This window comes from Rhipicephalus microplus, unplaced genomic scaffold, assembly GCF_043290135.1.
Source record: "Rhipicephalus microplus isolate Deutch F79 unplaced genomic scaffold, USDA_Rmic scaffold_12, whole genome shotgun sequence".
NCBI lineage: Eukaryota > Metazoa > Arthropoda > Arachnida > Ixodida > Ixodidae > Rhipicephalus > Rhipicephalus microplus.
This window is the reverse complement of record NW_027464585.1, coordinates 24,105,846-24,129,562: the sequence shown is the minus strand read 5'-3', so window position 1 is coordinate 24,129,562 and position 23,717 is coordinate 24,105,846. Positions and strand designations below refer to the sequence as shown.

Below are 23,717 nucleotides of genomic sequence, written 5' to 3'. Positions count from 1 at the left end.
GGGACAGACGTCATCACAGACAAAGCACTCATGCAATATGTGATGCGATTCAAATCGCTCCACAGCCAGCACTCGCACGAGAGCGGTAACCAAAAACTCCAGTCCTCCCCTCACACTCCACCCCTGCCATTGCAAATGGAACCTGGGCCTCCTCGCTCATCTCATGAATTGCTTAGCGCGGACCAAAGGAGGACCGCGGGAGAACATGTGACCTTTGGTGATGTAGTAAGCAATCCGAGGGCTTGAATCGCGGTTTGGTCCATCTTGTGAATGCTGCTTTACCGGGTTGCAAACAAGCTAAACGAAATATACATAAAAAATGCCACGTTGTTACAATAGCATCCACGGGGTTTTATATTCGAATCACCTAGCGTGAAGCTTTTTTTTGCTAATATGCAGTGTATGGAATGCCTTGTGCCATGGTAATTCTAAATTACTATAATTTAGAAGTACTGCAAAGCTTTCAATGTTAACAGAGAAGAATGAGCGAGTTACCTGAACATTTAAGAAGAACTAACCCCAGCGGTTCCGGTAAACTTCGCCGTTTGGCCCACCAGGTGATTTTATACGAACGTGGGTGGAATCTATGAACCCTGTTACACCGGGAAACTTGGTGATCCGGTAGAATTTCACCATCGTCTCACGAAACTTGTCATAGGAGTTAAAGAAATTCACGACAACCGGGAACAAGTGCTTTGCGATCCGCCGTGCCACACGTTCGATGACGTGGCTGACCGTCGGCTGAGACACATTCACAAAGTCACCCATCAACACTTGAAAAGTACCCGCTGCATGAAAGCGCAGCGTAATCAAAAGCTGCAACTCAGGTGGAAGAGGGTGGCCACACATGCTGCAGCTCTCCTCAAATGTCAAATGCTCAAGTAGCTTCTTCACGCTGCTCTTGGTGAAGCGATAGCGCGCGAGAAATTCACTGTCTGTGAAGTGCTGCATAGAGTTCAACCGGTTTCTCAAGTGTTGGCGTGGTACGCTTACACAGTCCTCTACGTCGCCAAACAGCTCGTGGACGCGGGAAACCTAATCGACGAACGACGCGTAGTGCGCCATGATACTTGACTCGAGGGACGATTCAAGGTAGCTCGATCGCTTCCTTGACAATCTCGTAGAAACGCTCGAGATTTTCTCAAGTGAAGGAAGCGTTTCAAGTGAAGGGTGGTCTGTTAATGGGAAAACACCACTCAAGGAGCGCTTCGAGTGAAGGGTCGAGTAGAGGAGCGTTTCTAAATACGGGCCTTGGGCTTTGAAAGGCCACTCACCAAGCTCGCAAAATACAAAAAAGAGCGCAATATTATTTCCTAACATTTCTCGTCCTTCTTGGCGCACTAGCGTGACGTAGAGAGTGATGTGTACATCGAAAATGCTCCCGATTTATCTATATACGCGAAATAAAAGTTTATCCAATAAAAAAATAAAATTTTATCCAATCCGTTGATATACGCGAAATATCACAGGTGATTTGTCTGTTAGACTCATTTGACATGCATCCACTCATCCGTTCTTCTTTGTCTCGCATGAATACTGTGCACAATCAACCAATCAAACTTGATTTTTTGTGTTTACAACTGCGCAAGCGGCGGTAACAGCGTGCAACCGAGAAGCGCGAAATCCTGATAGGATCTAGCGCTTAGTGTTAACATTATTCACGAGCATTCAAGAACTAAGGGACGAGGAGGATGCATCATGTATATGAAGGAGAGGAGAAAATCACCCCATTGTCTTAGAACGCAAGGTGATGAGTGGCGCTTAACCAGTCGGACAAGAAATGTTCTTTTGTTCTGATGTCCGACGCATTCTTTTCTGAAAAGCTGCTTTTGCTACTACGAAGATTTTCAAGCCGATGTCAATCAAACCTGTTCCTGTTGAAAAACAGGCGCTAACGCTCATGCTTAAAATAGACATTGGGTGTCTCTCCCTGTCCTTTGAGAAGGCAGAAGAAGACACGCTTTGTATTTTCTTTAGTGCAAAAACACGTAGAGCGGACATACTATTCCGATATATTGTCACTGAGCACCACTCCTGGCAAGAAGTTCTTTCCGGTTACCTTCCAAGCTTCTTTCATCGCTAAGTTTTGGTGATCCCTTCCTCATACCAAGTTATAGCCTCCTTACTGAGTATCTGTCCACCCATAACCCTGGCTCCTGTACAGTTGCTAGTTTTGACGTGTAAGACATCTTTCATTTTAAACCTCCAGACAAGCTTATGGCATCAAGAAAACAATGCATAACTGATGACAGTGATGAACTTTCATTTAGAAATAGATACGGTATATCAAAACAGGCCTTCTTAGAGCTGCCCAGTTTCTAAATTTCTAGACTTTTGTGATAGGGGAAGGTGCACAAAATGTTCTAAAATTCGGTATTTGCAGTGGTTATAAAGTGATGCCTGTACTTAGTAATAACGTTTTGTCCGTATTTACTGCTCAATGTAAAAGGAGACACATGGTCTAGTTATCAAGATCTTTCGTTCCGTCGATGATTTTTTTTTTATCCGGCGTAGTGACGCTTGTACATCTGTGTTTCTTGATGTACTCAATATCTTCAAGGACAACGCCTTTGAGTTGCTGTTCCGTCTAAAGAGTCAGTCAATGGTGCCATTAGAATTTCATATCTGTATTTCTACACTGAACAAAGCAATTTATATTGGCGTTTTCCACCGCGAGCAAAAAATGACTTCTGAGGTAGTCGTCAGGACATTTAAGGAATTTGCCTTTAATTCGTGATATTCTGCTCTTACGAAGTCTTGCCACCACAAGATCAAAGCCAGCTTTCAGAAGCAGTTAGCTCGCTTAAGAAAAGCGAACTTCTCGAGTTCATTGATTGATTTGTGGGATTTATCGTCCCAAAACCACCATATGATTATGAGAGACGCCATAGTGGAGGGCTCCGGAAATTTCGACCACCTGGGGTTCTTTAACGTGCACCCAAATCTGAGCACACGGGCCTACAACATTTCCGCCTCCGTTGGAAATGCAGCCGCCGCCGGGATTTGAACCCGCGACCTGCGGGTCAGCAGCCGAGTACCTTAGCCACTAGACCACCGCGGCGGGGCGAACTTCCCGAGTTCAAACTTGTCATGTGTTTCTTTTCAGGTTGCTGAAATCTTTTAATGTATCTGCTGTACAGCCTGGTCAATGCACAACCCCCAGCAGTAGGCCAAAAAATTTCACAGTCATTCGTTATGTTCATAGGTTATCTTATCACACAGGCTGAAAAAATTGCAAGAGGGTTCGACACTGATGTGTTTTGTGCCCGCGGCAAGGTTGGGAGGGCATGCTTCACTGTAGATAGAAAGTTGGCAGGTCTATCGAGTAAAAAAGGGTGTTACGGTAACCATTTTACTCGGTTTATTGCCTGCGTAATCGTTGTGGTATACATTACAGCAATATCAGGTGTGAAATTGTATATAGGTCAGACTGGCGCCTGTCTAACCAGAGGCTTCGGCAGCACTTCAATACATTGAAGGGCACACCCAGTTCACATTTGTCTTCCTCTTGTCTCACATTTTGTTGTAAACCTTTGTTTCATAACACGCATGTCATCTTCAGACACATGGATGAAATATTGCGTGACATCATCGAGCATTCAAACCAAGAAAGACCATATCAATGCATCTCCACCCCATCCATCTTTATACATGACGGAGAAATCAATTTACCTTAAAAAGCTTGACAATTACGTGCAGTTTAGAGAATGTGCACCCAGTTCAATGATTGTATTTATTCTCCCCTTTTATAACAAATATGGCAATTGCTTGCTCAGTGCTTGTCCTGTTGTCATGTGTTCTCCTTCTTTTGTGTGTCGTCTTCTTGGGCTGTTTTTTATATCATCAAGCTTAACCGACTCGTCTAGTTTTGTACGCTGCTACTTCACTTCCTGCTTCAATTCATTGCCTTCTGTTTAGTTCAGTGAAATCTACAGATGACCAAGTGTTACTGAACCAAAGTGTTGATGCAGTTAATACCTGGTGTGAGTGATGGGACATGCACATAAACCCAAAGAAAATTGTACCAATGCGCATTACTAACAAAAACAACCCCTAATTTACTGGTACAGTATTAAAGGAACTCCAATTTTACTTACACAATGTTATAAATATCTTGGCGTTACAATCAACAACCCTTTAACTTGGCCCTGCTACAAAATATTTGCTCTTCTGCCCGTAGAAAATTAGGGTTACTAAGGCACACCCTCAAAAGCTTTCCCCCTAAAACTAAACTCTTCGCTTCTAACATAATAGTCAGGCCTTGTTTTGAGTACGCATCTCATGTCTGGAATCTACACACTAAAAGAATATTAATAATCTTGAGAAAGTCCAGTGATTAGCTGTTCGGTTTATTTACAGTCGCTTTCGCAGGTCTGACTCCCCAACAGAACTAATAATTATTAACAATATTCCTACTTTAGAATGCCGAAGGAAACAAGCTAGATTTAAATTTCTTTTTCACCTATCTAATAAAGACGCTATCATAGACCTTTCAGACGTTCTCACTCTGTTATCTTCACGTCCTACTAGAGGATACCATTCTTACAAATTCACACCTGCCTTTGCGCGCACTAGCAACTTCAAGTACTCTTTCTTCCCTCACACAATAACAGACTGGAATGAGCTGCCGCACTATATTTTTGAGCCTGGAACTCTACTAAAATATCTAGAAAATTACTTTGAAGTGTGAGTTATGTAACCCGTGAATATATTGTACACCTGTCTGATTTAATTTTTCTGTCGTTATCGTTTTCTTTGTTTTTTTCCTCTACACCTGTACATCTGTTATTTGGTCATATCAATATTGAACCACCTCCCACTCCGGCTTGGGCCATTTGTATGGCCTCCAGTACTTTATAAATTGCAAAATTACTAGAACTTCAAGCAGCTAGTAGGAGGCATTGCTCGCATTAGGATGGTTACTTTATATTTAAAATATTAGCGCGACTGCCAAAAATTGTCGTGCATTTGTTCTTTGTTAATAACACCCCCAAGATAACGGTTTAAATCGGTTTTGCAAGGGTGTTTCATTTACGGACACCCTAATTGTAAAATTATGGTATAATAAGGGTGTTTATTAAGGTGCTTTTAACGCAAACACCCGTATTACACCCCTAAGAGTGTAAAATTAATGTGTAGCAGGCGACCAGTGTCGGCGGTAGCGGTGTGTACCGCTTGCTATTCACTTCGAAAAAGTACCAGTGCCTATCAGTGTTGCTCAAGTTCCGTGTTCCGCTTACTCAGATCCATCAGTGTTCCACAGCTGTTTGTAACTTGGTTCTGCAGATTCTGTACCTCACTGCAGTCGTCACTTCACTTTGCCCAGTTGTCAGCTTTTTTGACCCATCGAGAACATCGCTCGTATTGGACACATGTTTATGAATAATAATACATGTTAACAACGTCATGCTGAGATACTGAAGTGGCCCGCTGCGTGATCATACCGAGCTTCACATGGCAGATGAGAAAATTGGTACAAAATGTACGTGATCAAAATCACTAATTACATCTTGTTGGAACGTTCTAATATAGCGTAAATATAGCGCTGCTTGGCGAAAGATTTGTTATATAATATCTTGTGATGACAGCAACTCACGACATTGTCACGTGGTCAAAGGTGGGCTAATGCGAAGATAGTTTGACGCCTCACGAGTGACAGAAAGCTACAGGGAAGAGGAACTGTCCAATTGATTGAATTTCTGTCGGTAATATAAAGCGCATCTTTCACTCTACGATGCGTTGCGCCAAGCGTAAATGTATAACGTAATGCATTACAATGTGTCCAGCATGTTTACCTCTTAATGAATAAGAGTTTCAATGCATTGTCGAAGTGTGCATCGGCTCTGATTGTGCTTGAATGTGCTGCCATTCAAAAAAGTGTGTACTGAAACGTTTTCCGAAAGATCCTAGCCCCCTTCTTATTGGACCCTCGTTCAACTAATATTTTAAAGAATCGAACTTTTTTCAACATACCGCAACACAGTACCATTTTTCCGTCGATAATTATAAGAAGTATTTACCCGAGAACTGTAAACTTTTCAACATTGAGCCATTTATACCATATATCCTGAAACGAGAAAAAGTGATTTTGAAGCGGAAATTAGTCGTGAATCATTGCACTAAAATGGGAGGAGATACATTGATCACCAATGAAATGCACAACTTTACACTTCAACGTTTATATTTAGATAAAAATGATTATTTCTTTATCTTCTACACACTTGTACTTGCCCACCTACCAACCTCTCGATATGAAACTGCAAAATCTTCTCTCGGGTAGACTTAGTTGTAAGTAGAGCTTTGCGTGGCATGCAGTACAGTTGTTGGTTCAGGGCGAGTCGTAGATGTGTACTCACCCACATGAAATTCCTTATGTTGAGTGCTGCCAGAAATATGAGCAGCCAGACGGCTGCCGAGCAGTACATCAGTTCCCGGCTGATGGGACTCGGACCTTTATTTAGGATGTGGTTCCTGCGAGTTTTGAAGTTATCTTATAGTTGGTCCGGTTCTCGCACTTCATCATTTTGACGAAAAAAATAAGCTTTCAAAGTATATAAGATTTGTTATCCCTGCTGCAATACAAAGCACAACCTATGTTTCGTGACAAAAAATGCATGTTCATGCCTGCTAAATCTCAGTAAACAGCAGCTAGAGCTGCCAAAAGAACAAAAACCGCGAAAGCAGCTTTCTTTATTCAATTCATCTTTCTTTCCTTTTTATATCTTTTCATAATACAATTTCTTATAATCTTGAAATAACTACTGCCCCCGACCTTTTCTTGGCCCCTATGGTTTACACTCGTCTCATCTCCTCAACCACATTTTTTCTTTTCGATACCCTTGCCGATCTGTAGTAGGCGAGCGTATGCTGAGTTAGTGTTCTCTTTCCCATTGCCTGTTATTTCTCCTCACCGTTCATTTCTTTCCCTTCCTCTTGCTAAGGTTGCGTGGAGTACGGAGTCACCCTTCAACGGACGCACTTCGATTGCGTGCTTGGTAGGATACCGCCATGCGCTTTCATAAAATAGCCGTCGGCGCTCTACAAAACACTTCGCGGAAGTGTAATGCTAGCCGTAGTGTCGAAGCAAATTATGTTCTTTACTTGCAAAACATTCATTTTCGACGAACAGAAAGCGCAACGTTATTTACAATCACTATCTCTCTGCAGAAAACGGAGCGCCCATTTCATCAGTACACAGCGATGTTAATCCCTAGAATGGCGTTTGCATAAATGGTAGTCAGTCGCCGAATGCATATATTTACTTGAGTAAACTGCCTGTTCATCGCATGACAGAAAGGCGCTGGGTTCAAGTGGGAGTGTCTCCGTACTTGTTGGCACTGATAGTCTCCCTTCCGCTATGAGCGTGTTTTGGCACCATGCCCTGAACGATGATTTCAATCAAAGGGTCAAATTTTATTACACAAATAACTATGTTTGCCCGGACGCCAAAAGAGCTGTTTAAAAATAATTGCGATTGATGATAATTGATTTATATGTGAAGTTTAACATCCCCAAGCACCATATAATTATCGGAGGCGCCGTAGTGGAGGACTGCATAAATTTAAACCACCGGGGGTTGCTATTGTGCACCCAAATCATTTTCACCTCCATCGAAACTCCGTTACAACTGCAACTTCTGCACCTATAGCAGCCTATGATGAGCCACTTTGACGACATAAGGTTTGTTTTTTAGTGAAAAATTCGTGATTGTTTCAATGTCATTTGCCACGTTGCCTAGCACTGTATATTGATCAGTCGTCTAAGCGAATAAGTGCCACTTTTTCTGTTATTTCGGTGTGTTCGTTTTGTTTGGTTCTCAAACAAAGCACGAGAAAACGTTATGCCGTTTTCAATATGCTCCCTAACTATCGTTCTCTTTGCATTTCACTGAGGTTGCAGTGCTCTGTCACGAACAAATTCTTAGGCCCAAGCCTCACCACTTCAATATTGCTGATGAAAGGATAAGTCGTTTACGAAGCGAAGCAGTAGCATGCAACGCCAAAGAAACGAATTAAAATAAATGCAGTAACGTTCACCAGACTTCTTGTGCAAACGTTGGTGTAAACAAGGGTCAACATAAACACAAAATGACAGCAAACTAAAGCGAAGTTATTGCAGCAACCTGCAGATGCAAAGCCTGGTTACAAGATGGCGCAAACGAGTGAAATGTGAAATAATATTGGTCAATAATATTTCGCATATGGCTGAGCAATTATGGCAGTATATCATGTCTAGCGCGAACAGCATGGGATCATTTCTACATAAAAAGATGAGGCTCTAACAAAATGCATGGGGTTGTAGACGCCCAACTTGAGCTTCAAGGTTAGAAAAACTAATTTGGCCTTCTTTAAAGCAGCCAGTGTATGCGCCATAAGAATGCACAATTGACTGCAATATTCCTATTGTCAACCTAAATGAAGCACACATCAGCAGCAGCACCCTAGATTATTCACTGGCAATTGTCGTGTACCACTTATCAATCAATCAATCAATCAATCAACTTTTATTTCTCATAGAGAAATATGGGGGTGACGGAAAAAAAGCCGCAGTACTGCGGCTTGACAAAGCTCCGGCCCCCTACAAAGTCCAGCAGTAACAATGATCAACCACACAAAAATTGATTTTGCTGGAAAATAAAACATTTGATTTGAATGCACATTGACAGGAAGAGGCAAATGTAGCGATTTCTAGGAGAGACATGGGAGGACTTGGTCTTTATACATCATTATACATAGTAATACACATTCATAAGACTTATGGAAAAAAGGACAAAAAAGAAAAACACGAACAGTTGTAGGTAATGATTACGTGTACAACAGAAGTTGATAAATAATCCAACAAAAAAACTGCAAAGGCAATAAATCAGTGTTATACTGAGAACATAAAAAAAACGTTAAAAAACATGCCGTAGTCATTGGTAAACGACATGAACGTAACAGTCATTTGAACGAAATCTAAAACAGGTAGTAGTTACCAACACTGAGCACATTTCTCTAGTATGAGAAATGTTATAGCCTCGGTTTATTATGTGGACCATGATAATAAGTCCTATTGGTGAAAAGAAGATTACAATTTCAACGCACAGTACAAAAAAATTCATATGCAAAAAAAAAAAGAAAACAAAAAAAGTAAACAATTTCCGAAAGAGAATGAGCAAGCCAAACGCACACAGACAAAAAGAGAAAAAAAAAACGCCATGTACAAACAGAAGAACCGTGCGTATCATTTTGCGACTGATGAATACGACTAGATGTTAGTGTGAAACGAAGTCTAAACTTCACCCGATAAGAATGAGCGAAAGGTGCGTGCTGAGGCCGACTCAGTGGCTATGCCATGTTTTGCATATTTGTTTAAGATTACGGCTAGTTGATACGATACAGACTGATTGCCATAGTTTGTGCGGCATATTGGCTGGATCCAGTCATCCTGACTTCTTGTGTCGTATGTATAGTGACGTCTTGCTAGGCGAAACGAACTGATGAATTCGGTGTTATTAGTCCTTATGAAAACGATAGCCTTCGACGCCTAATCCAACGGGAAGATTGACTGTAGGCGTGCCGTGTTGATGGCATCAGCAAGAGTAATGCGAAAAGCGCAGCCGTGAAACAACGTCACCAGACGATGTCGTCATGACGTCACAGATTGTCCGAAATCTTGACATAGTTATAACATGTCTAAGACGCCGCATAACGTAATGTCGCGTCTTTCGCGTGGCACGGTCGCTTTTCGCTGTTTCCATCTAAACAGCAGCGCGAAATCGAGTTACGTGAAGAAAGTTTCTGGCGTGGGGCATCGACTAACAACAAGGAGAAAAAAGGTGGCTTTCGCGTGCAGTAATTTTAGGGGACCGCGTAAAGAACACAACGTGCTCAAAGAACGACTCAAGTACTTTGAGCCCATATTGTAGACCCTGAAGTCGGGGCCAACGATGAAAATATAGCACTTGAATCTTCTGAGATGGTATCACACAAGGTGAAAAGAAACAGTGCCTTTTCTATCTTGCGGAAGATAAGCTTCATTAGGCAGCAGCAAGAATGCGCAAATGATATCGTCTTGGTGAGCAATTCCTGCTACTCAAACAATTCAGGGACCCTTGAACTTCACCTTTGAGAGTTTAACGCGATAGCGCAATCTGGACCATAGTGCGCCCTTCAACTGCTAAGTGCACACTTATTAGTATGTTTTGTTACACACACACACGCGCGTGCACAAACGCATGCCGCGACGTAACTATAGTATTGGTACAGATTTTTGATTTATTTAACAGCACTTTTATAACAACTTCACGAAAATATTGTACAATGACATAGTCACATGGTCCTGATTATGAACTGTGCGTAGACGTGACACCTGTATTCGTAAATGGTCACATTCTGTCCTTCGTCTTGCGTGAGTCATCTGGAAATCGTTCGACTTGTTCGTCTGGAGACCTCTTCCGGCCAACCGCAACAAGCATCGCCTTATGGTCGGTGAAATGACAACTCTAGTACTACACTTCTCTAATGGTGTCGTGAGATTGAAAAGGTAAATATAAGCTAGTGTTGTATTTTCTTGAAATGGCATTTTCTTGAAGCGGCATGAAGAGTCTCACAATGCCTCACTTATGGCAGCACATTATCTAGCGTTTGCTGTTTCCTTGATCATCGCTTGTGGAAAGACATGATATGTTTTTCGTTAGATGGACATAGTTGTCCCTTTTTCTAGCTGCTGGAAAGTCCCTGTGTGTTTTTAGCGGCGATGGCTGTATTATCCAAGTCTTTTAGATGCGGAGCATCTAATACTCGAGGCTTGTAGTGCGGCGCCGTCCGCAAGCTTCCTCCTCCTTCTTCCACCATCTGTGCATCCCTTCCTCCTCTACACACCGCGCGCGCTTCACTCCTCCACCATCTGTGCACCCTTCCTCCTCTACACACCGCGTGCGCTTCTCCTCTTCACGAACATTCGCTAGCTGTATAATGTAGCGCGCATGCGCCGTCACGCTTCGAGAACATCGGCAGCTGACGTGCGCGCATGCGCCGTAGCGCTTCGAGAACATCGGCAGCTGACGCGCGCGCATGCGCCGTTGCGCTTCTCCCCCTTCTCGAACATTCGACAGCTGACAGTGCATGCGCCGTTGCGCTGTATATATACTCAAGGTCGGCGCTCGCTCGCTCAGTTGCCGCTCGTCGGTTGGTTTGTACGGCGCGTCGACGTCCAAGGTCGCGATGAAATGAATTCCAACGAATCCACAAACACAATGATCGACGTCCCTTCGACCAGCGCCGCCCTTTCGCATACGTGTGTACGTGTTCACTCATTTAACACCCCCTCCTACAACCACGTTAACCAATTTAGCCATCGACCCAAGTAAGTCGCAATTTAACACCCCATTTCACAACCACGTTAACCAATTTAGCCATCGACCCAAGTAAGTCGCACTTTAACACCCCGTTAACCAATTATATGCTCCGCATCCTCCTCAGTGTTCCCCCGAGGGAAGCTGCGGGCAATTTTTTTTTGACGTAGTTTGATGGCCTTCAGAATGCGCCTACAAATCGCCGAATGAGCTTGTTTTCGTCGTGAAACCTATCGAACGCAATGCGTTAAGGAGACTCTTTTCACTACATGCCTTTTATGTGGCGTTTCCTCTTGAAGTAGCTGCAAGTAACATCGTAGCTTTGTGGAATGACATCTGCTTTCCACACGAACGGCCCGGTTTCGATCCACAATGGCTTCGACAATTTTATACTTTATTTTATTGGCTTTCTCAATTTTTTGCTCCTAGGCAATTTTGAGCTCTCAACCAACGGGGCCAACGCCGCCAGCGGAATTTCTGTGACACGAGCTTTTTAACGTTATCGCGTTAAAATCACAACCCCGATGCAGTATATCGAAAGTCATAGTCTCGGAAGTTTTTATTGTACACACCACCTGTACCCGTAAAAATGGCTGCTTTCTGGTTCTTCGCTGCAAACCACACTCTTCACACAGTTTCTTGTCCCACCGGATGGCGCCGGTTTACAATCGACTCCGTTGCTTACGCCCGTAACTGCTCCACCGAGCAGCAAGAGCAGCGTAATAAGTGTTTTCTGAGGCAGCCACACCATTTACAATGCGTTTAGTTGTGTTCCAAATGCAAGAAAATATCCACATTTGATCGTACAGACCGCAGTGCAGGTGTACCATGAAGCCCTTTCCAAAGCATTCTGTAGCGCTCTACAAGCAGATGACGCGACCGCTGAGAACACGTGATCCTGACAAGCGCGTCACCCAGATGGTGGCTTTGATGTTGACTTCTCAAGTCAAGGCGCCCACCATGACAGTCAGTATAAACCCCTATGCAGGCAGCTTTGCCGGGATATGTTTCCCGGTAGTGATTACACTGTTGCACAACACACGCATTGCCTCCGCGATTAGTACTGGCCCTTTACTGGGTAGAACCGTAGATCCCACGAATTAAGTGTGTTAGTATTACGGGAATACCGCTAAATGGAAGCTTTTGATTGATTTGTGGGATTTAACGTCCCCAAACCACCATATGATTATGAGAGACGCCGTTGTGCAGGGCTCCGGAAATCTCGACCACCTGGGGTTCTTTAACGTGCGCTCAAATCTGAGTACACGGGCCTACAACATTTGGAATGGAACATTCGCGCATTTGTTTTTGCGCCGAGATACTTTTCAAAATAAACTCGGTTGCAAGTTGAGCGACTTCTAAGTAGTCTTCCTTTGATTCCAAGCCTTCACTCCTCTAGACCAAATGTAAACTAACTAGCCCAACAATTCACTACTTTGAAGCATACTTCCACATATAATGGCTGCTCTGACCACATGTCCACCTCTGTTTAAGAATCGCGGCACTTCCCAGCAAGAGTCATTCCATAATTTCTTGTCTTCTTTGCTGACGTGACTGCACAGTTGTTTGGGGTGTATTCATGTTTCTCTAATGGTTTTATTATAATTACCACATGCATTTAGCCTTCACTTAGCCTTGTTGATCACTTGTTTTATTGATGCCTTTGAAAGCTTGTGTAGGTGTAAAACGCAGTAGAGCTTTAACAGTCAGGTATTACATCATATTTTGGCTGCAAGCTACACTACACTGTTCCTAACAATGGTTACCGAAGCCATGATTTTAAAAATATATCAAGTGGGTTATGTGTGACTGAACTGTCGGGCCAGTTGTGGTGCCTTACTGTCATATTGTCACATGTCAACCCAAGAGAGTGGTTAGCACTCGTTATATATATATATATATATATATATATATAACTTATCCCGTGATGAAGGGAGGACCCCTCCCGAAACTGTTGGGAAATAAATATATTTATCCTTGTTGACAACGCTCCCGTTGTGCCATATCCCATATATATATATATATATATATATATATATATATTGTAACGACGAGAAATAAGAGACAACGCCTTTGCTGCAGGCCGGCTGTTCTTATTCTGCTTCCTCTTCCTCCGCTTCCGTAACCCTGCCTGCCCCTTGCCTGAGCCCCACTATTTAATATCATTACACTCGGCCCCGACTGCGAGCCTCGTGGGCTACCGACAATGTCTCCGGTGGGCGGCATTGACTATTCCGGGGTGGCCGGGCTCGGCCAAGCTGATATTTCACATGGAAGTTTGTTGAAGGAGATTCCGGAGGACGACACTGGCTGTGACGTGATGGTCGGTGCAGGCGTCGTCCACGATGGGGCCAACGCTGTTGACTTGGACAAGATGCCGCTAGCAGGAGATACAGACTCCTGCAAAGTGGCCGCGTTGGTTTAATCTCGTCGGTTTGAGCATCCTGTCGCAGTCGTGTTACAAATGCTGGAAATAGTCCACGCTGCACCGTCACCTGCTGCACTGAGCGTCGACGCCTGCGTTGCTTGCGGTGTGGCAAGGGGCGTCGGGGTGTCTTTGTAGTCATCTGAGAGCCGAGTTCAGGTTGCAGCTTGAGAGGCAACGCGTGCTCTTGCAGCACTGCCTTTGTCGGACTCATGCTCAAGCTGCTTATTCCTATAGTTTCACGTGCAGTAGAGCCTTCATTGTCAGATGACCTGTCACTAACCGGAAGTATTACCTTCTCTGGTAGGTCTTTGCTGACAGTGACTTTGAAGGAAGCGGCGCTTAGCGTGTGGCAGACGTCCGCACACTCGGCCACAGACTGACGTGATATCAGGAGATGTCGCTTCGAAGTGAGGGTCAGCACTGTAGGGTTGTTCGTCCCAGGGTAGGTGGTTAAATTGGCTGTCGGGAAGCTGCAAAATACAGCTGAAGCCGCGAGGGTGGTCTCCTTCTGGGATCTATTCTCGGTAGCGGTCGCGTAAGACTGGGTGGTCGTGGAGAGGTGATGGTGACTCCGTCCAAAAGCAGCTATGAGCTTGTCACTCCAGTCCACCCAGGACGTCTGCCGCACGCCTTCGTATCGATGCCAAGCCGCGGCAGCATTCCGAAGGCGGTCTATGGCCATGCCCCACTTCTTTTGGTCCGTCCACGCTGCGTGATCTCCGACAGCGTTGACGGTTGCCACCCATTCCTTGGCATCGTCCTGGAAGCCGCGAAACTCCGGTAGCTCGAAGGAAATCGGCGATGGCGGGACTGCGGGCAAAACTCCGAAATGTGCCCACGCCAAGCAGTTCACTTGCTCTGATACCTCCGTGAGAGAACGTCCGAGATTGCGACGGTTCTCGGGCGAGCTTACCTCGAAGTTTTGTGAGGCGGCCGCAGCCAACATGGCATTGAGTGCGCACAATGTTGGCAAGATGGCAGGACGTAGCTGGGAGCTCGACGCTATGAGGGCGTTGGTCGTGACGCGGAGTTGCGCGATGGTATGCTGCAGCTCCGCTGCGCTGTCGTGCGATCCGCACGAAGAGCCAAGGCCCGCCTCTGCGGAGGATACAGTGACTGCGGTACTCGAGGTGGTACAATTGCTGACCAAGGACGCGTGGACGGCGTCCCTTGGAAATCCAGCTGTGGTAGGAATCGTGGACATGGGTTCCAGGGCGCTGGAAGCGTCAACGACGTTCCCAGGCAAGCGGAACCCATGTGATGAGTTGTGACCTGGTACTGTGGCGTAGATGAAGCGGTCTTGCGCCGCCGGGTAGGCCTCGACGCCGTACACGGTGGGTGCTTGAAGCGCCGACAGGTTGCCAGGTATGGAGGAGGCATGTACGCCATCCCTAGGTGAGAGAGGCCCGTGCGCATGGTTGCCGCGACGTGTCGCGTCCCAGGACAAGTTTCCCGGAACCACAACGGAGGCCTGGACGCCATCCGTCGGTACTGGGATCGATGCTGGCCGCGACGGACGCCTTGCGGGTTCCATCAGCGAAGAAGCGTGACGGCGTTCCTTATGGTGAACTGGTACCGGTAACGGGTGCTGGAGCCGCCGAGGAGGCCTTGACGCCGTCCCCGAACGGTGGTGTCAGTAAACAGCTGCCGAGGAGGGCTTGACGCCGTCCTCAAGCGACGCTTACCGCGGCTGCACGTCGGCGGGCGTTGTGGATGACGAAACCGAGACGTAAGCCGTTTTCTTCGTCGACTGCGCCATTGTAACGACGAGAAATAAGAGACAACGCCTTTGCTGCAGGCCGGCTGTTCTTATTCTGCTTCCTCTTCCTCCGCTTCCGTAACCCTGCCTGCCCCTTGCCTGAGCCCCACTATTTAATATCATTACAATATATATATATATATATATGGCTTTTTCTGTATGAAGCAAGCTTGCTAAGCAGTGCTGCTGTATATGCAGAAGTGGGGGGGGGGGCGGTAGCAGACACTAGTCAAGCATAGAGTCTTCTATATCCTGCGCAGCACCTTTGATACACACCATACCTTATTCTAGTAGCAAGACCTGCATCGGGCAAACTGGACCTACATAACTGTAGGTCATAGCACTGTTAAGGTATGTGCTAAATATACATAACATGTGTGTGAGCGGCACTTCAGGGGGGTTATCATAAGCCACTGTTCACCTATCGTTGCCCGACTCAAACTCCTAAGCAGCATCAGATTAAATCTCCTTACTTTGATCTTGCTAATTATTACAGCTTTTTTCAACGCAGCCTATGTCCTATAAATTCTGAATTCTCTTGTTAGTGCCAACAATACAAATGGAATTGGTAGCGTTGGAGCCTTTTAGCAGCCTTTCACCAAACAAGAGAGCGAGACACAAAACACGCTTGACCACGGCAATAATTGACCAGCAAAATCTCAAATGCCAAAAGGAACTAAGTTGCATAAAACTAGTTCATGCTGCGGCACTCGTGTTTCTTTGTTTGCTGCATACGTGAGGCCGATTCGAACGATCAACAAGCCGATTCTTAGTATGGCATGGCTTGGCTTGCAGCTTGATTTTGGTAGTCATTCAGTGAGTACTCGGCCAAAAACGGCCATTACGTTCAGCCCGAAAATGCATGCCCTTTGAAATCTGCATTTCTGCACTGACTTTTACCCTTACACAATCTCCAGCCACAGCCACTGCAACCTTTTAGTGCTGGCAACCTAGTTAAAATATTGTAAAAACAACGCGGGCAGCTGGTCATGGCATTTGATGCCGCACTCGATCAGGAAGCTGGAGTCCGGAAAATCTGAACAGGGCAGCGTGAGGCATCCCAATTTTCGTTCTCGAGTTTCCAATGCTTCAATGGGATAAGTGGCGGTGCCACAGAGATGTCAGAATGAATGGGCATGTTCGAGTTTTCAGGGTTCGAAAAAAAATGGTGGGTAACTGTACGTGTTTCAAAAAGAACAAATTTGTTTGGGCCAGTGCTGGTCTCTTTTATTCTTTGGGGGGTCTGTCTGGCTTGCATTCAAGACTTCTTCATAAAAGGGATGTGTTTGTAACAGACAATTATAAGTATACCCAGACAAAGTGTATGTGTGTATAAAAAGTTTAAGAAAAAACTTTATTTCTGACATGATTACACCACAGGCACACTTACAACGCGCACGCACTGAGGTGGCAGATGTAACCTCCCTGACGTGCCAAATGTCAGTCATCTCAGTGTTTTGTTAGGCTTGATCAAGCTTTAGTGGACTCGTGTTGAGAGACTGTGCTAGTGCATAATGCAGCAACCGGATAAACAGCAACATGACGGAGCATCAACATTTGAGTTCGCCTCCACATACATGACCACCTCACCTAAATGAAGTCTCAACGATTCTCTATTCCCTTACTGCACTTACTAAGCACCAGCAGACACTTTCCTGTTCCCCGAAGTAGAATCTACCTGCAATGCACATCACCATGCCCCTTCAGAAAAATTTGTGCGTGTGCCCTTTAAAGACTCCTGACAGCAAAAGATTTGTTCGCAACTTTTTAAAAGAATTTGTAGCTTTGCTTGTGGTAATACCGACATTTGAACATAACTACTCTAATAGTTGTATAATCAATACTAGTGCAATAATTACGATACTGTCTCGATTGAAAACGTCCTCCTAAATATTCTAAGAGACAAGCACTGCACAGTGTGAAATCGCCCGAGACTGCATGCGCTCAAGCATTGGTCTCCCGGTCGAGGCTTCAGCACATGCAGTCTCAAAAATTGGCAGACCTGCAGGTGGTGAAGGATGAATAAACAATGGAAGGTCTTTGATCATATAACCCTGTGTTGATTATTTTTCACGTTCTGGGCTGGGACAAGGAAACGAAGAGGAAGAAGAGCGCGAGCGAGGGCCGCGGGGACACTCAAGTGACAGCAGAGCGCTTCCGAACGCAGTTAAATAAACAAGTATTTTTTGCCTTATACCTTAAAGACGGAGTTGAGTCTGATCGCAGTGTCTGGAACGCCATCGTCTAAATATTGGTGCCGAAGAACCGGGATCAAATACCAGGACCCTATGAACGGCTACCAGTCAACTGCAGTGGCATGGAGCGACTGAAGTCGAAGCGGACGTCACGGCGAGCACAGAACACGAGGATTATAAACGAGGCAAGTGAGCTCCTCGCTAACGACTCTGCCTCCTATGACCAGCTCAACCCCATATATGAGAGGCTGAAGGCTAATAACGAAGAGCTTAAAAACCTGAACAACGAGATTGAGCCGCATATAGCTGACGAGGAGTTCGAGGTCGAGTATAACGCTGTCTTACAATACGAGGACGTTGCTACGCGCATTCTCGCTGAGATTCTAAGCAAGAAAGATCGCATGCTAAGGACATCGACCGGAACTCAAGAAACAGTTTTCCAGACAGTCGTAGCACCATCAGAAGGAACTGGAGTTAAATTGCCTAAACTGACAATAGCTCCCTTTTTGGAGATATATGCAAGTGGACCGAATTTTGGGAACAATTTTACCAAATTGTTCATAGTAACAATCGCATCACTGCCACAGAGAAGTTCCATTACCTGCGACATCTTAAAGGAGATGCTGCATCAGTAATTGCGGGCCTTCCGACGACAGAAAGTTGCTACAGTGACGCCATCAAAATACTACAGAAGCGATTTGGGGACAAGACGCGCCTGGAGCAAGAATATTTTGCCAATCTACGGATGTTAAGCCCTGTCCGTTCATCGACTGACACCAAAGTGCTACGCAGCTTGTACGACCAAGTTCTCGTGAATATCCGAGGCTTAGAGACTTTGGGTGTGCACAAGTCGTCATTTTCGTCAATGCTGATGATGATGATGTTTGATGTTTTATGGCGCAAGGGCCGATTCACGGCCAAAGAGCGCCAGTTCATCTTACTAAAAAATATGGACAATGATTGTGATAAGCAGCTGTATAAGGGCCATAAAATTCCTCGCAGTAAGGCGGGTAAAAACATACAGGTAATAAAATCATGACCATGCCGTGAAAGGTGTGTGTGATGTGAACAGATGACAAAAGTTGGTGATAATAAAAGACGATGGTGGATATATATGGCAATAGCACAAGTGCCTCACTCGTTCAAACCCTTGCGTCCAAGGGCCGTGAGGCATGTGCTTTTTTGTGTAGCCACCGCAGCAAAAACCTCTCTGGAGAGGTCCCGCTACGGTATGCCCGGGTATATGACATGAAAGCTGTGAATTTCTTTTAAAAACGCTAACAATGAATTATGACTAAAAAGTGGTTCCCTACCGACAAACATTGCAGGGTGTAAAGGTATATGTTGTCGGTAGAGTATTGGAAAATGTTGTTTTCTAAGAGTTTCTAAGTGTTTACACTGAATTAACATGTGAAGGACGGTTAAGTATTCCCCACATCTGTCACACAATGGTGGATTGCCACCAGACAAAAGGTGTGTGTGCGTCGTGTATGTGTATCCTATCCTGAGTCTTGTTAGTGTTACCTCTGTTAGACGCGATTTTGATACTGGTGGCCAATGGCCAAGGTGTGGCTTGATAACGTGTAGTTTGTTTTGTGTGTGTGTATCCCACTTGCTCTGCCAGTAGTCCCTGAGTTTTCGTTTGAGAGACGGCTTAAGATCAAGGACCGGGATTGATGTCGGTGTAACGGCGGTGCTTTCGTGGGCGGATGCAGCAAGCTGATCCGCCATCACGTTGCCTTGAATCTCACGGTGCCCTGGCACCCAGCACACAACAACATGTCTGTTGAGTGTGTAGAGGGTGCATAAAATGGAGTAAAGTGAAACAAGGACAGGGTTTTTTTGTTTTTTAAGACTGTGCAGAGCCGTTACCACACTGAGGGAGTCTGTATAAATTACTGCTTTTTGTATTTGTGATTGTTTGATGTGTTTAGCTGCCACAAGTATCGCGTAAGCTTCCGCTGTGAAGATACTTGTGCCTGGATGTAGAGGGCCAGCATCCGAAAAGGAAGGGCCAACAGCAGCGTAGGACACAGAAGAGTTAGACTTAGAGGCATCTGTGAAAAACTCAGGACGTGTGTATTTGTATTGAAGTTCCAAGAAGTATGTTCGAATATGGGCAATAGGCGCATGTTTTGTAACTTCTAAAAAAGACACATCGCAATCTATAGTCTGCCACTGCCACGGTGGCGGGTATGCAACAGGAGCCATTAAACTGTGTTCAAGTGATACTGCAGTTTCTTCAGCTAGACCCTTCAGGCGAACTGAGAAGGGCTGCCTCATTGAAGGCCTGTTTTGAAAAAGAATGGAGCTCGATAAGTCATTAATAGTAGAGTATGAGGGGTGCCTCTTGTCTGCTTTCACCTTAAGGAAATATATAAAGGACATGTAGGTTCTTTGCAGATGAAGGGACCACTCATTTGACTCAACGTAAAGGCTTTCTACGGGGCTGGTGCGAAAAGCACCCGTAGAAAGGCGGATGCCCGAATGGTGCACGGGATCCAGCATCTTCAAAGCACTTTGAGTCGCTGACTGATAAACAATGGCCCCATAATCTAAGCGGGTGCGAATAAGGCTTCTATACAGGTTCATGAGGCATTTCCTGTCACTACCCCACGTAGTACGTGACAACACTTTTATAACATTCATGACTTTTAAACATTTTGTTTTTAAATACTTTATGTGGGGTACGAAGGTCAACTTGTTGTCCAAGATTAAGCCTAAGAATTTATGCTCGGCTTTGACGGACAGTTGTTGCCCGTTCAGTTGAATGTCGGGTTCCGAGTGCATGCCTCTCTTTCGAGAGAACAAGACACATGTGCTTTTTTGTGGGTTAAGTCGAAATCCGTTTTCATCTGCCCATTTGGAGACCTTATTTAAACCAAGCTGAACCTGCCGCTCACACATGGCCAAGTTGCATGACTTGAAGCCAAGCTGAACGTCGTCGACATATGTACAATAGAACATATTGCGAGGGATGGACAAGTGCAAGGAATTCATCTTGATGAGAAAAAGTGTGCAGCTAAGTACACCACCTTGTGGCACGCCTGTTTCCTGGACGAATGTTTGGGAAAGAACCGTGCCCACTCGGACACGGAATGTCCGGTTTGACAGGTAACTTTCGATTATGTGAAACATTCTTCCGCGCACGCCAAGGTGGGACAGGTCTCTTAGAATTCCGAAACGCCATGTTGTATCATAAGCCTTTTCGATATCGAGGAATACAGAGAGAAAATATTGTTTATGGACGAAGGCGTCCCTGATCTGTGCCTCGATACGAACAAGGTGGTCTGTGGTGGATCTACTTTCTCGAAACCCGCACTGAAATGGATCGAGCAAATTGTTTATTTCAAGAAAGTGTACAAGTCTGCAGTTTATCATTTTTTCAAAGATTTTGCACAAGCAGCTTGTGAGTGCAATAGGCCTATAACTGGAAGGTAAGGAAGGGTCCTTGCCCTCTTTCAAAACGGGAATTATAATAGCCTCTTTCCAGGAGTTAGGGATAGTGCCAGAAAACCAGATAGCATTGTACAAACAAAGTAAGGTTTTTCGCGTTTCGATCGGCAGGTTTTTTAACATTTCATAAACGACACGGTCAGAACCTGGGGCAGAAGTACTGCAGGAGTTTAGGGATGTTCGGAGCTCAGCTAGACTGAACGCTTGATTATATGCCTCGTATCCAGTGCATTTGTGTTCGAGTTTCTGCTTTTCTATTCTTGTTCTGTATTTTTGGAAAGTGTCAGTATAGTGGGATGAGCTGGACACCTGTTCGAAGTGTGCACCGAGGAAGTTTGCCTGATCTTCCAAGGTGTCACCCTGAGTGTTTACGAGTGGAAGTGTGTGTACTTGTTTTCCTGCTATCCTACCGACCATGTTCCACACTTTAGCTTCCTGTGTGTATGAATTGATCCCTGACAAAAACTTCTGCCAACTTTCTCTTCTTGCCTGCCGACGCGTTCGCCTGCCTTGAGACTTTATTTTCTTGAAGGTGTCAAGATTTTCGGCTGTCGGTGAGTTCCGAAGCAGCCTCCAAGCTCTGTTTTGCTGTTTGCGCGCGTTTCGGCATTCAGAGTTTCACCATGGCACACGCCGTTTTCCAGGGTGTCCATTTGTTTGTGGGATGCATTTTGTTGCAGCATCAATCAAAAATGCTGTGAAGTAGTTGACAGCAACATCAATGTTCAAAGTACTTATGTCATTCCAACCTAGACGAGCGATGGTATAAAAGTGTTCCCAGTCGGCTCTGTTTATGAGCCACTTGGGAACACGTGATGGACACTCAGTTACTGTATTTGTGCTCAAAACTATGGGGAAGTGGTCACTTCCGTACAGATTACTGATGACTTTCCACTGGAGTAGGGGCACAAGAGATGGGGATACTATGCTTAGGTCTATGGAGGAGTAGGTGTTATTGGCGAGATTATAATACGTTGAGTCTTTTCGATTTAGAAGACACGCGCTTGAGGAGAGAAGGAACTCTTCAATCAGTCGACCTCGCGCGTCATACCGAGAGTCACCCCATAGCCTGCTATGCGCATTAAAGTCTCCAAGGAGAACATAGGGCTCCGGAAGTTGATCAATTAAAGAGTGTAAATCACGTTTTTGCAGCTGATAGCTAGGAGGAATGTAGATAGTGCAGATTGTGATCAGTTTATCAAAAAGAACTGCTCGAACAGTCACTGCCTCAAGGGATGTTTGGAGTTGTGTGTGCATGCAATTCCTTGATTCACAATGATGGCAACACCTCCGGATGATGTCATAGCATCAACACGGTCCTTTCGGAATATAACGTATTTACGGAGAAAATTTGTGTGCTTTGAATTAAGGTGTGTTTCTTGTACACACAGCACTTTTGGTGAGTATTCGTGTAAGAGTTCTTGGATGTCGTCAAGGTTTCTGAAAAGGCCCCTGACGTTCCATTGTATAATTTGAGTGTTCATGGTGAATGTAAAATAGTGCTGTGTGTTCGAAAAGCGAGTGGCTGTTTAGACAGAGTTTGACTTCACTTAACAGGGCCGTCACCAGGCCCTGTTATCGGCTTTTTTGTTTTCTTGGCGCGCTCCAAGGAGCCACGCCGCTCTTTCGGCACCAAGGGTGCCGACGTATCCATTGCCTCCTCGGAGGCACTGGATGCCCGCACGTGCGGGCTGCTAGTTTGAATTTCGGGCCTCACCTGCGGAGGTGAGGCCTTGAGACTGGAGGACTCTGGAGTCTCCGGTCTCTGTTTGGGAGTAGGCGGTGTAGCCTGGGCTACAGCCGCCTTGGGGGCAGGTGCCACAAACACCGGCTCGGTATGCGCAGGCCGAGGGAGTGGCGAGGGCTGGTGCGGCGGTGCCCCCTGACGCGCCGCATCAGCGTATGTAGCTCCATAGAATGGAGCGACTCTTCGCCGTGCTTCCTTAAATGTAATGTTTTCCTTCACCTTCAACGTAATTATTTCTTTTTCTTTTTTCCAGTATGTGCAGGAGCGTGAATATGCGGCATGGTTTCCTTCGCAGTTTACACAGTGTGGTGGTTGTTTGCAGTTCTCAGACACGTGGCCTAGAACTCCACATTGTGCACAAGTCTGGCGACCACGACACGTTTTGGAGCCATGGCCATATTTCTGGCATTGGAAGCAACGGCGGGGGTTGGGAATATATGGTCTCACGGATGTCTTTGTGTACCCAGTCTGAATAGTTTCCGGCAAATCACTCGAAGCAAAGGTCAGTACTAAGTGTTTGGTTGGGATTTCCTTTTGATCTCTTCTGATCTTAATACGCTGTACGTTTGTCACGTTCTGGCTCTTCCATCCTTCCAGAAGTTCAGCTTCCGTCAGCTCAAGCAAATCTACGTCTGATACGACCCCGCGAGATGAGTTCATGGACCTGTGTGGCGTAATACTGATGGGTGTGTCTCCAAACGTTGTGAGGGTGTTCAGTTTATCGAATTGGTTTTGTTCATGTATTTCAAGGAGTAGATCTCCACTGGCCATTTTGGTAACCTTGTACCCGGCACCGA

The 23,717-nt window shown here is 45.3% G+C and overlaps 1 protein-coding gene across 1 annotated transcript in view; it reads right to left on the bottom strand.

Annotated features, from left to right (window-relative positions):
• Nucleotides 1-23,717, bottom strand: part of LOC142783802 (sodium-dependent nutrient amino acid transporter 1-like) — a 441,630-nt gene that overhangs the window by 236,000 nt on the left and 181,913 nt on the right. Inside the window, exon 4 of the mRNA XM_075882414.1 lies at nucleotides 6,357-6,471. Coding sequence (XP_075738529.1) covers nucleotides 6,357-6,471 — 115 coding nt within the window. The remainder of the gene's footprint in view (nucleotides 1-6,356; nucleotides 6,472-23,717) is intronic.